Below are 13,236 nucleotides of genomic sequence, written 5' to 3' on the forward strand. Positions count from 1 at the left end.
GATCAAGAATTCTGAATCCTCCAGAATGCTTCATCCAGTGTACCACATGCCTCTGGGACAGGTAGAAAGGCAAAAGTAAACCCCTATATGAACTCTGACACCAAGGGCACATTTTCTTATTCAGAGAACACATTACTAGTATGTCTTAAGACACTGCTATTCAAAGACTAACTTCAGAGCAGATCCTTAAGAGGGAATTATAAAGCATCTCAGCTGTCATGTGTATACAACACTAAAAAAGCTATCAAACTTTTATTTTGGGTTTATGGTACACTATAACATCTCCTTTTGGAAGCCCACATGGCTAACATGCATTTTACAGTGTCTTCTGTTCACCACAGGAGATGAGCATTATCACTTCTCATTAGCATCCTCCCCTGCTCCAAATACCATATCTTCTTCCAGATGGTCTTTTTGATCAGCCTCTACTGAAACTCGGGAGCAATTATTCAAATCTGCTCTACCACTTTCAATTTTACTGCTTCTTTTACAGACCTCACAAAGGGCTTATGCACGCCAAAGCACATCTATTGTAATTGTATTAGCTGGACCAGTACAATATGCTATCTCTACCTACAGACTTCTCACCCATACCCTTAGACTATCACAGCTACAGCAGCATGATCATGATGCGTGTTCACATGAACATTATCATAGTTACTCCAACTCGGGATACCACTTTTGACCTCCCTGAAGTTACAAGTTATCACAGCAAATCCAGCTAGGAGGATTCAGGCTCCTGGTGGTCCTATACCTGTTTTTTGGTTAATTTAACTCAAAATTAAACATAATGAACACTAACAATCATAAGCTGTATTCACTGTACATGTTAGATACACTGCACATGTATTGAGTTACTTCATATGAAAGAGATAACATCTTTCGGTTGGAATTCCTGCTGTAAAGAAAACCTGCATATTTATCAAGCCTAAAATCTAAGTGTTTTAGGCAAACTGGTGTTTGAAAAATCCCTATATTTAACCATCTCCTTTAGGTGTCCTGGAATGAATACAGAAACAAAAAAAATACTGCTGCTCTTCACTATGTTACTTCCTAACCTCATGGACCTTTTATAATTCCCAAGAAAAGAAACTGTGTGAACTAACAGCAATTAATTGGAGAAAGTAATGAAGTAAAAACAGGGGGTGGGAATAAAGATCCCCTTTGAAAAGGCAACTAACCATTTACAGTTCATTAAGAAGATGGAAGTCTTCTGAACTTCCAGAAGCACAAGGCAAATTTCACATACAAAGTTATAAAAAGATGCTTTAATACAAGAAAAACACCAATTATCATGGGCAAGTTCCTGCAACACTTACAGAAGAGCATTTCAGATGACTCACACAAGAGCTACTTAATAAGAATTACAGAATCCAGCTCCACTTGGATAAACTTTCCAGTCTCTCACATAGTCATTAATAACTGATATTATTTTAATTTGCACTTTATTTAAAGAAAAATGCAAAGTATAAAATGATGGCAATCTCTAACTGGGCTAAGATTTATTATAAGTGAAGTTATTTCAATAGCTTGAATAAATATTCAGTGATGGAAGTCCCTGATTAAGTATTGGAACTGGTGTTTGACAAAGTGCTGAAAAATCTGCCGCAGTACAACAACCTCTTTTGCATTTTTCAACTATTTCTATCCGATGATTAATTCACTGGAGCTTAGTAAAATGACTTGGAACTGAAAAAGTAGAATATGGTTAATACCCCCTTCTGTTTGTAAATTGTCAAAGTATGAAGGAACAATAGCTATTTATTGTAAGATTCTGACCAAAGAAGCAATCAGAAATAAATCCATTCAGTTAAATACAGAGGACCATTTTATATAGTCAGTACAGAAACATTTTCTTTAATTAATAGAACTGTTAAAACACATTGTAAATTTAATTCATTTTAATCTAAACCTAGATAAAAGCCAATAAATACCACTCACAATTTCATAATGAACGCAGAAGAATCTTAACATAATAGATTATAAAAGAGGAGAACTTAATAAATTTACCCAACATATCATCTCAGTTTAAAAACCTACCATATTTAATGTAACCCTACACAGTAACAACCTACTACATCTTAATATCTATCCAGAACTCGGAATCTGTTCTTTAGGAAAAGAACTGCGTAACAGATCCAAGAAAATACTAAATATAAAATGCCAACAAAATAAGGTTTCCTATAGTTAAAATCAGTCTAGACTACTTGGGTCTGGTATATCCAGAACTACTGAAGCAGGAGGAAGAGGCCTGGATTATATCGCTACTATATTAAACCAAAGCAGGAGATGCAGTGTGTCTGTGTTACTATATGTGTTACTGCAAGGTTAACACAACAGAATGCTTTACAAAGATCTGTGCTAGTAAATGTTCCATCTCAAAATGGCATCTAGATAGTCCTAATTATCAACACAGAAAATAAGGTCTATTTTCAAAGCCTCACAGTATTACATATTGATTCTATGCTGTTATTTACCCACTTTTTAAGTAGTACATGGCATCACAAAAAATTCAAAGCCCTGGCTGAGGTAGGTATTTAATTAACAGCTATTGAAGCAGATTCTTCAGCATCTGAACACGGCCGTTTCATAAGCAAGTTTTACACTAAAGTCTACATTTCAGCACAGCACATCTGAAGTCAAACCCTGTACACAGGCAAGTACATGAACATGCTCACTGAAAATGATGATAAATTATGCTGGCATTCTCAGGATCAAGTATAGGCATGAGAACACACACTTCAGTATGTATTAGAGTGTTTTAAGGGGTGGAAAAATGTTGTTTTCATACAAAGCATATTTCAAAGCAACTTATATAGGTCAGGACTCTCTATATCTTCCTAAGTTTCCTTCAGGTCTTTCTTCATAAGACAGTTCAACTACCAAATGCAGTAACTAAGCAAACAAAAGTTTGTTTCTCACTAGAACTGGTTTCCTTCTCTATCTATTTCCCAGTCTGCCCATAGTACTCTCAAATACCCACATCATCCACCTGTAGCATCCTTTGCTACCATTAGTTAGGAGCAACAGACATGCCAGCTAGCCAAATGTTCATCCCTGTTCACTTGCCAACCAACAGCCACCACTCAGCACAATAGAGGCCTGCTGTCTGTAGGAGGGATGACAGGCTTCCTTTCCTTCTACCAGACCATGATGCTTTAACTCTGACTCTCTCAAATTTGGTTCAGTATGATTAATCATTCTTAAGGTCTCAGCCTTCAAGAAACAGGGCTAAAAACCTCATGATACCACACAGTTCTAAGCTTGGGGAAAAAAAGAAAAGTGTACGTGACAGACATTACTGAGTACACTAATGAAAGACATCCACTACTGTGATAAAGGCAGTGCCAGGCCCAGATAAATTAAGCATTATCAGGGCACAGTGAACTGCAAGGGAGCATCTGATTTTAAGCTTTCAGCACAGTAGTTGCTATGCGACAACAGTCCCACTGCATAAGCAAGAGCTTCTTTTCTTTCAAGAGCAGCTATTTAAATGGCAGTTCTGCACTAATAGCTATAACTATTTCCAGCACAAATCTAACATGACAGCAGTCATTTAAACTGTCTCTTGGACAGCCTGAAATTACATGATCATGAACTGAGATGCTACTTTCTGACACTAAGTCAGAACAGCGCAGCCTTTAAAATACCAGTGAATGACCAAATCTAACTTTGCTCCATAGCTACTTTCATGGCATGTTTCGTAAACTCGATCAATTTAGCATTTAAAGGATATTAATGTAACCAGGTTAAAAAGGGTAATATCACCCTAATTTACAGTGGTTTTAATAAACAAGACTTCTAAAAGGTATCCTGACTTTCCTAAATAATGCTGTCATTCTCCTTATGCTAGCAACTGCTGAGTGTTCTCAACTCCTACCCAGTTCTTCACAAGTCAGGTTCAGATCATCACCTCTTCCTCACAAAGGGCTTCTCCTGCATTTATTTACTCCCTGAAATCTTCAGAGGTTCGCTATTAACACGCACAAAAACAGTACAGATACAACAAGGCCTATAAATTCTAAATGCCTACAAGTAACAGGTGGAATACTAAAACAAACACCTATCCAAAACAATTTTAGATACATCTAAATGTGTTATGTCCAATTTGTATGAGAAGGTGAAGCACTACATGCATTGCAGCTCCTGTATTTAAAAAACAAAACAAAAATCAAATCGCATTCCATTAGATACTGCATTCCTGTAATCTCAATTTTTTCCTGCATTTGTTCCTACATTTAACAACTGAGCCAAAACCCCAGCATTTTTGAGACTAAGTTTCAGCAGAAATGTGTGCAGTACCATCATTTAGTTGTGCAATGCTTTATTACAGTAGGCTTTAAAATACTGTATTGGAACCACATCCAAATCACCATCAACTTTCAACTAAGATAGGACACAAGCAATCAAAAACTCAACACAAGTTTTGAGGGAGTGTTATTTGCACTTCAGAGATTCCTCTGGGAGGAAAAAAGAGCGGAACAGAGACTTTTAGGATGAGAGGCACTCCAAATTCTAATCATCCCTTTGATTTGAATGACCATTACCAGCACAACAGGAAGAAACACTCCCAAGATCTCAGATGACTTCCTTTGACTTTGTGTCCTCAGTGCAATGCCAGCACCTTAATGAAATCTAAAACTGTTTCCATACATACAAAGTAGTTCAAGCAAAGACTGGCAATGTTCTTACATTGGGCAAATCTCTAAGAACAGACATACATAATACTCCTTAACAAGCTTCAACGAAGTTCTCTGTTTATACCTTAACTTTTCAGGTTTCAGTTCTGTAGTATTTATTGCTGTCCAAAGAAAAATTAAATGTTTAAAAATTTGAAGCAACAAAAATAATCTGGAACTACTGAAAATTTTATTAAAGAGGGTTAGTCCAAAAGCCTGTCCTCTCATGACATTATTACTACCCTTACATTGGATAATGCAAAATTTACACAAATAGCAAAAGCAACCTTCAGTATGGACATTACAAATATATTGTTATGCAAAAGCACTTTATCACCTGACTTTGTTTCCCCTTCTTCCTTAAAAGTGTGGAAAATCTTAATTCCTACCTTTGGTTTCAAGAAAAAAAAAAAAAAGCAACCTCTTAAGTACTTAAAACTACAGCCACCCAAGCTACTTGTAGATAGAAACATTTCACACCCCAGAACTCTATTATTTAAGTCCATCATAGGGAGGTGGGTGGGATGGAAGGCCAGTACTTGTGCACAGGACAATTCTGAAAACCCACCAATTTTTCTTCCCTACAAGAGTTAATCCTCAGCAGTAAGGGAAACTAAGACAGCAAGTGACAATTTCCTACAGAGATTTTCCCCCATGAAACAATAAAAAAATCCCTCGACACATTCCTCCAACCCACCTCATGTTCTGGATATAGCTCTACAGTGACAATAGCCAGTTCCATAGTTACACGTTTTTTGTGGACATGGGATCCCAAAAATCATTCCTGTCCTATGCAATTTCCAAGAAGTAACCTTAGCTAATTCCTACCACAACTGGATGTGTAACTCTATGTCAACAATTTTTGGTAAATTATCTCAATCCACCCATTTGTCCTTAAAGAGTAAAGTCTGTTAAAGAAGCCTGTCCTGCAACCTAGCCAACACTTTTCCAAACTATTTTATCCCATGCTCCTCCTAATTACTTTAAAGGGTGCTTCAAATGAGCTTCGACAGCCACTTAAGTCCACTTTGTACATAAAGGTGGCACAGGTTACATATCCTGAGGCAAGAATATCTGGGGCAATGCTGGATTCTCACGTAGTACAGCACCCTCAGAACACCACAGCTCAAATCCTCACTTTTAATGAAAGCTTGTCCTGGCCTGAGCGTTGGCTGAATAGCAAGTAACTAGTAAAAGTGTGAGCTGGGGTTAGCTTCACATTTCTGTCCTTATTCTATTACACTACAAGTCTTCCCAGTAATGTCAAAGAATTACTCACACAACAGCATACTTCTCAATTTTAATAAGGACTAAATATAGGCTAGTACTTCAAGTGTTTATAGAGTGAGATCTGTTTGAAGTTTCAGTGTTAGAATCTGATGTTTGCACAAAGACATCTTAAGACAAGGTAAAAAATATACATGTTAAATAATTATGTACCCTAGGCCTTCATGGCAGTGTTTCTGGAAAATCTGGGTAGCATTATCATCTTGCAAAGGTACCATCTGATTGTTAAGACTTCGTGTGTGCACACATACATAGATACATATAAAAACTCCTACCGAGCATACTTTATACTATACTGCTAGATGTTGGTTTTGACAATTAATCCCTGCTCAAGTACAATATTTTTCATCTGCTATACCATTTCTCCAACAGTGGGGCACTGGAGTCGTAGATGTTTTTAAAACAGGGTAGACAGACCACAGTCATTTGAAGCAGCACAAAGAGATTACACACAACCTTCACATGACGAGATTTTCTAGAATCTTGATTTTACAGTAGATGCATTTCCAACTATGATGCACAACTAAGCTAAAAAATGTGGGAAAGAAAGAAAGAAAGCAGCAGCACTTTTCCAAAAGAGCTTATGCAGCTCTATTTCTCATCCCTACTCACAGCTGAAGGATCCCTAGGAAGCTGTCCTTCCATAGAATGAATGACTGATTCTGGAAAACTGGATCTGGTCTACAGACCAAGAGCTTAAAAGCCAGCACTCAGAAGTCTACTATTAAACTCTTGCACACCTCTTTCCCAACAAAGTGCCAGGGTGCAATGGTAGTCTCTAAAAATGTTGTTACTCAGGTCACTGCAGTGATGCTTCCTTACCACTAAGGAAGCTTCTGTAACTGTAGTAGTGTTGGACATGGTGTTACTTTGTACCAGCTTTTCATACTGAAAATCCCTCAGAAGACAATTCACTGACATAACTTGTTTCACACCATCACCTTGCCTAAGCTACATGTGGCACAACACCTTGCCACAGGCTGTGCTTCAACTACATATCTAGGCTGAAACAGCTATCCTGATACACTTTGTACATTTCTGATTATAAAAGCGTCTACAAAATATTTCTATCACTGATGTTGCTCAAGACCTTTTATCACAGCAGTATAACAAAAACAAGGAGCTTATACAGCAAGCACTTTTTTATTGCTCTGAATATACAGTTTATTCAGGGCAATAAATGCACTGAAGCTATTGCAAATTGTATCCAGACCTATATCAGGTTCCAGATAGATGCACACACCAAATAGAAAGGCAGACCCAAAATGAAATCTAAGCAAGACTCCAGTGCTCCATGTGCTGTCCTGCTGCTGCAGAACCAGTGTTAGGACCAAAACAGAGAACTATGATATCTGCAGCCTCCACATTACCGTGACCAAGGGTCCCTTTTTCCTATGCAGGTAAATGACATGTGGATGGTGACTGAAACCAGACTACAGCACATGTCAGAAAATCACTTCTGTTCAAATTTGCCTGACAGTTGTTCAGTAGCCCTCAAAAATTTAACTTGGTCTTCTGTGATTTTCAAACAGAATGCTGGATCTCACTATGTAACAACCCCTTTTTTTTCATACAGTGTCTGGGGCAAAACCAGCACTAACGAGCCATTTGAAGCCAGTGACCTATGCCTGACAGCATACCTTTGGCTGTCTTTGATCAGCGCTATCCTACCATGTTGCAATGATATCTGAGGAATTATTAAATACACCCAAGCATTCAAGATGTGAGAAATAACCTCAGGAAGTGACCTCCTCCTATAAGGACTGCTTTAGTTGTAGCAAAGTCCAAACACTTTACTGCCAATGGCAGAGAAAGTAGATCAAATCTGTGAACAAAGCCTTGCCTGGAACATCCCTGCAGGCCAAGGAGTCAGGGTTGGCTTCTTACCTCAGTCACAAACTCTCAGATAGAAACAAAAGATAAAAGACAACTTAGCAGCTCAAGCCCTACAATTATTAGGCATCTGGGACAGAAGCTAGAAAAAGAAATACAGTGAGAAGTAAACAAGTTTAGTGCTTGAAAGTGGGAGGAAAGACGGACCACTCCCAAGAAAAGTACATACCATAAATTAAAGTCCCCGTTTTACAAGCAAGATTTTTCTTAATTTCAAGTGATCCGAGTCACTAACTTGCATATCCTTAGAAAATCGCTTTCCTTAGTTTGTGCAAGTGTCACAGACATTTTGCACTTTACCAAACCACAGGCCACAACCATAATTAGGCCCCAATCTGACATAATTCCAAGGGAAACATCAAGCCAAAGCAACCCAAAAGCAACAATTTTCCCGAGTGTGTATATATATATATATATATATATATGCTGCAGAACTCATCTTAACATGTAAGTGACTTAATTTCAAAGTTTTAACTTGTCACCTATGGCCAGCTGATTTCACTAGATACAAGTGCATGAACATGTATATACTCCAGATGGATGTCTCTGGATGCTACACACCAATCTCTAAGCATCTTTTCCAGGGTTGCACATGACTAAGCTCATCAGCAAGGACTCACTGCCATGACATTCAGCCCCAAGACTGAGGTTCTCTGCACAAACCAGGGAAGCACCAGCCCAGGTGCCTCAATTCAACTGAACAGCCTACATAATTCATCACAAACGTGAAATTAAACACACCTACCAAAAATGCTGCCACCTATTCAAGTTTTACAAGAAAATAAGATCATTTTTGATTCCCTGTTACTTTGTATTTGCACAGACTTCATAGAGCACAGAGATGATATAAATACTTTGTCTGACATTATATACATACCCTTGATTCAGATTCTTAGCTTTCTTGAAGAAGCAGATGAATTAAGGTCAAGTATGGAAATCCAAATCAGAAGAACAGAAAGACAGACTGAATGTAAATGTAAAGCTTTAGCACAGTAAAGTAGACCTGTCAGATTATAATGCACTAAGTTTGGCTACTAAATACTGCTATTAAAGAGTAGCTGCCAAATGCCCTTACTTCGACCACACTGTACTAGAAATGGAAGTAATCTTGGTCTGATACATTCAGGTGAAATCACCAACGCTCTACAGGCTCAAAACAACCACAGACCTTCATTATATGAACTCTTTTACAGCACACCTGTCCCCAGCCCTCACCTCCAGTATAAAGTGAAACCTTTAAATTTAGCACTATCACAGTCCATATCAGTATCTTCCTTTTCCACTTACAGAATAAATTAAATCCAAGCTGGCCAAAGTACTTTTAGCTAGTAGCATCTTCAGCATCTTGATTATCCCATTTCCTATAATAATTGCCATGAACCCTACCAGGGGAACAGTTACAGCCCAATTTCCCTTACCTCCTTTCCTTAGTGTTGAAAAGAAAAAAAAATTAAATGAGTTTAGAAATATAACCTCAAAACCAGAAGATTACTATAGACCACATCATCAATGCACAGCTTCATATGCAAACACTGCAAAGCCATATTTAAAAGAGCAGCATCATTCTTCTTGATCAAGGCCCTGGGAACTCGACAGTTCCCCAGCCATAGTGGGGCACACCTCCACAGCAAGTTGACAAAACGGGGCATTTTTGAACAATTAATCCAATCTAGTCTTGCTAGAACCTGTCCATTACCACTCCCTGCTTTCCAGCTTCCTCCCCAAAAGAAAGGATAATTTATTATGGGTATATTCCACGAACTATTCTGCAAAGTTCGCTACAACTACGGACACCTTCCTCTTTTTCTGTCGATTCCCACTTTTCCTGTGACAAGCTCAGGGCAACATACATCAAAATGTGGTTGTCAAACAAACTTTTTGACAAAAAAAAGGATTGTTAAAGCAGCAACCTTTTTTGCTAGTTAAAGAACTGTGCAATTTGAAATAATTCTGAAACCAGTTACTAATTATTTCATGAAAAGTTCATTAAATTCTTCACAAGTTCACAACTTGTATGTATCAGAATGAGTATTATGGTGAACTATAACGACTGCCACAGCCCAGAATGAAGATCATCAGTGATAGCTAGTCCCAGGACAGGAAATAAAGCAACCTGTCTTGGGATATATGAGAGAGAAATTCACAATATGGCTGAAGTTGTTTTTAAACACAACTCTGGATTCCTAACCCAACAAAACAAAGTCACAGGTTTGTCTTCTTAGATTATAAAACCTATGTAGTGTGAGCAAGAAGGTTCAAGACAAAACAGTCTCACTGCCATCCACTGGTAAGCTATTCAAAAGGGAAAGAAAAACAAAGTCCTTGTAGCTTTCTAACTGGTTCCTGCTGTTGTGACAATACAGGACATGTTGCAGGACCAAGAATCTTGCACACAACCCCATCTGCACACATTATTTCATTCAGTAGGAAGTCTTCCCAGCAAAAGTAATGCCAGTGAAACTGGGAAAGATTCCTCTTGAGGTCTTGAAGGTTTAAATACTAAATATCTGTCAATAAAATACTCCAAGGACATTGCTTCTTACCATATTGGCAAAGATACAGTGGAAAGCAGCAGTTTCATTTCCTGGAGTTAATTGGGTTTCTTTGGGTTATTTCAGGTAAGATCCCATGTATACATGCTTTGGCCTAAATTACAATCAAAACCAACATATAAAATTATGCTGTCTCATTAATGTCATATGAGCCCAATATCAGAACATGATAAATACTTCTCTTAGCAGCAGTACACTGAGCATCCTGGATTCAGCCTTTAAAACAATCATTTAACCTCCCCTAACACTTTAACATTATCTCCTGCATTTTGTCCAATCAGTTTTTCCATCTGAGAATGAAGCTTTTTACCAGAAGTCATGGAAGTTGTTTTAATCTCCCAGCTTTGTAAGGCACACAGCATAGTCCTGAGAGCAAACACTTGACGACAACCACCCTTAAACCTTTACACAGAAAAACTAACTGCATTTCAGAGAAATACAAACATCAAAAAGGCAGAAAAGACCTCCACAAAGAACTGACTCTGCTGCCTTATCTTATGGCTTGAGAACAAGTTAATATTATTTGGATAAACTTCTAGTATTTCATAAATGAACAAACTATCTTCTAGTCTCAAAGGAAACAGACTTGATTGACAGGTTTCTCTTTCTTCAGAAAGTACTTCCTACAAAAGTAAGAAAGACCTCAAAGAAGGCTGATGGAGGGAGTAACTTATGAACAAATCAGAAATGTTCTTGGGAGTAAAAAGAAAAAAGAACTGAGAAAGAGGCACAGGTCCAAAAACAAAGGAAGTATGGGTTCCACTCCCAGTTTTGATACTTTCTGTGGAGCAGCAGCCAAATTACCTAATCTCTGTGCTTCAGATCTCTCCCTACCCTCTGCTCCTCCTCCTCCTTTGTGACCATATTGTCTATTTCAGCTGTTCAACTCTTCATGGCTAGAAATGGATCTAAGAACACATTTAAAACACACCCAACAAAACTGAGTCTCAATACCACATTATGTGAAATACCAAAAAATAAAAACACCTCAGAGATGGTTGTTCCCTACCAGTACTACTAAACCTCCGACCAGTAATGCATATGACTGACAGGATGTCTTTTTATTTTGTGCTTTTAAGACAAACAGGAAAATAAGCAAGAAAATCGAAGGAAGTTAGGGTTACCTACATAAGGGACAAATAAATGTAAACCACATTACTATTTAGAGAGACTGGGCCGGGGGGAAATCCGACTAATCTAAAATTAGGAAAGGAGGGAAGCGCCGTCTGCCCTTAAGAGCCTCCACCCAGGAACGGGAATCCCGGTGATTCACAGGGAAAAATAGGAAAAAAAAAAATCACGCCGAAGGTCTGTACAGGCTAGAACGGTAGGCACTACAGAAGGAACGTATGTGGGTAAACACACAGAGGACAAGAACCTAGTTCAACCTAAAGAGACCGAGATATCTACAGCGGGATACCGCCCAATGCCACAAGCACCGGCCGTGACCTGCAGGCCGGCAGCCGCAGCCCGCTGCGCCGGGATCCCATCCACCCGCCGTGCCCTTCCCGAAGCCTCGGCGCGGGGTGAGAGCGGCGCGGGGCCCTGCCCGCAGCCCAGGGAAAGGACGGGGCTCTGGAAGCCCACAGTGCCCCCGCAGAGTCCCCGCTCCGCCGCCGAGCCCCCAGAGCCTGCCCCAGACAGAGGCACCCCGCGCCGAGGTCCCTGCCCTCCCCTCGCAGGCCCCACCGCGGAGCCCCCGCCCAACCCCGCTTCCCCCACCGCCTCCCGCGCCTCACCTGCACCTGCTCGCGGAAGCGGAGCCGCCCCGCCGCTCCCTAAGAGAAGCGACAGCAGAAAGACGAGCCCGAGCGAGCGCCGGGGTCCGAGGGGCAGCGGGCAGCACCCCCGCCGCCCGGCACCCTCGCCGAGACCACCGCGCTGCTGCATGCCCTCCGCTCCCGCCCGGAGGCGCGGCACCAGATGAGGGGCTCGAGCGTCTCAGCGTCTCTGGCGAGCCCCCGCGGCAGCCGCTGCCCCCCGCCTCCGCGGTGCGGCCTCCCACGGCATCGGACCCTCCGCCCGCTCCCCTCACAGAACACCACCAGCCTCTGCGGACGCCACCGCCGCCGCCATCTTCCGGGCTACCTGATCGGGAGGGGGCGGGACGCGCTGCTGATTGATAGCCCAATGCGCCAATTGACGCCCGCCTGACGCTCAGGAGGCGGCATCACTGACTGGGACGGGGCTAATCCGTGACTGACAGACAGGTCAGCCAGTCGCTGCGCACAGGGCAGGCGAGGGCTGCGGCGCGAGAACGGCGGGGCGCGTTTGCTAACCAAGCCGCTCTCCGGGCGACGGCAGGAGGGCGAGGCTCCCCTCGGAGCGAAGGCGCGCTCCGCCAACCAGCTGGCGGCGCGGTGCCGAGGGCGGGAGGAGGCAGGGCTTGGCCCCTCCATGCGCAAGATAAACGGGGGTAGCGGAAACAGCGCCGCCTGGAGGAGCCCCGGCACGGCCAGGTCATGGGGGCCCTGCGGTAGACACATGCCCTTCTGAAGCCAGAGGCCGGGAGAGGAACCTCGAGAGAAGCAGTAGAAGGCAGAGCCTGGTTCCCTCAGAAACCCCGGAGCGGGGCAGGCACATGGACACGGCTCCGCCGTGCTGTCTCTCACACCAATTCAGCCGGTGTGCCTGCGTTATCCCTGCTCCTCTGCAAGAAGAGGGTGATGAACCTCAAGTTAGACATAGAGATGGTTATAAACCACGCTCTGCAGCCTGTGCGTTTCCAAGGCTGGAAATGACCTTATTAAATTAATGATACAAGCAGGATTCTGAAATAAAAAGTATTCTGGTTGAGGTTTGTAATTCTGCTGAATTTAGAGTAC

The 13,236-nt window shown here is 41.4% G+C and overlaps 1 protein-coding gene across 2 annotated transcripts in view; it reads right to left on the reverse strand.

The window, feature by feature from the left end:
* Window positions 1–12,478, reverse strand: part of LMTK2 (lemur tyrosine kinase 2) — a 43,274-nt gene extending 30,796 nt beyond the window's left edge. For both annotated transcript variants that reach the window (XR_013956779.1, XM_080617268.1), the window contains exon 1: window positions 12,151–12,478. Coding sequence is in view for 1 of the 2 variants with exons in the window: in XM_080617268.1 (XP_080473394.1) it covers window positions 12,151–12,301 (151 nt within the window). In the remaining variant the exon portion in view is untranslated. The remainder of the gene's footprint in view (window positions 1–12,150) is intronic.
* Between the last annotated feature and the right edge of the window lie 758 nt (window positions 12,479–13,236).

The sequence above is a fragment of the Psittacula echo genome, assembly GCF_963264785.1.
Source record: "Psittacula echo genome assembly, chromosome: 5".
Classification (NCBI taxonomy): Eukaryota; Metazoa; Chordata; class Aves; order Psittaciformes; family Psittacidae; genus Psittacula; species Psittacula echo.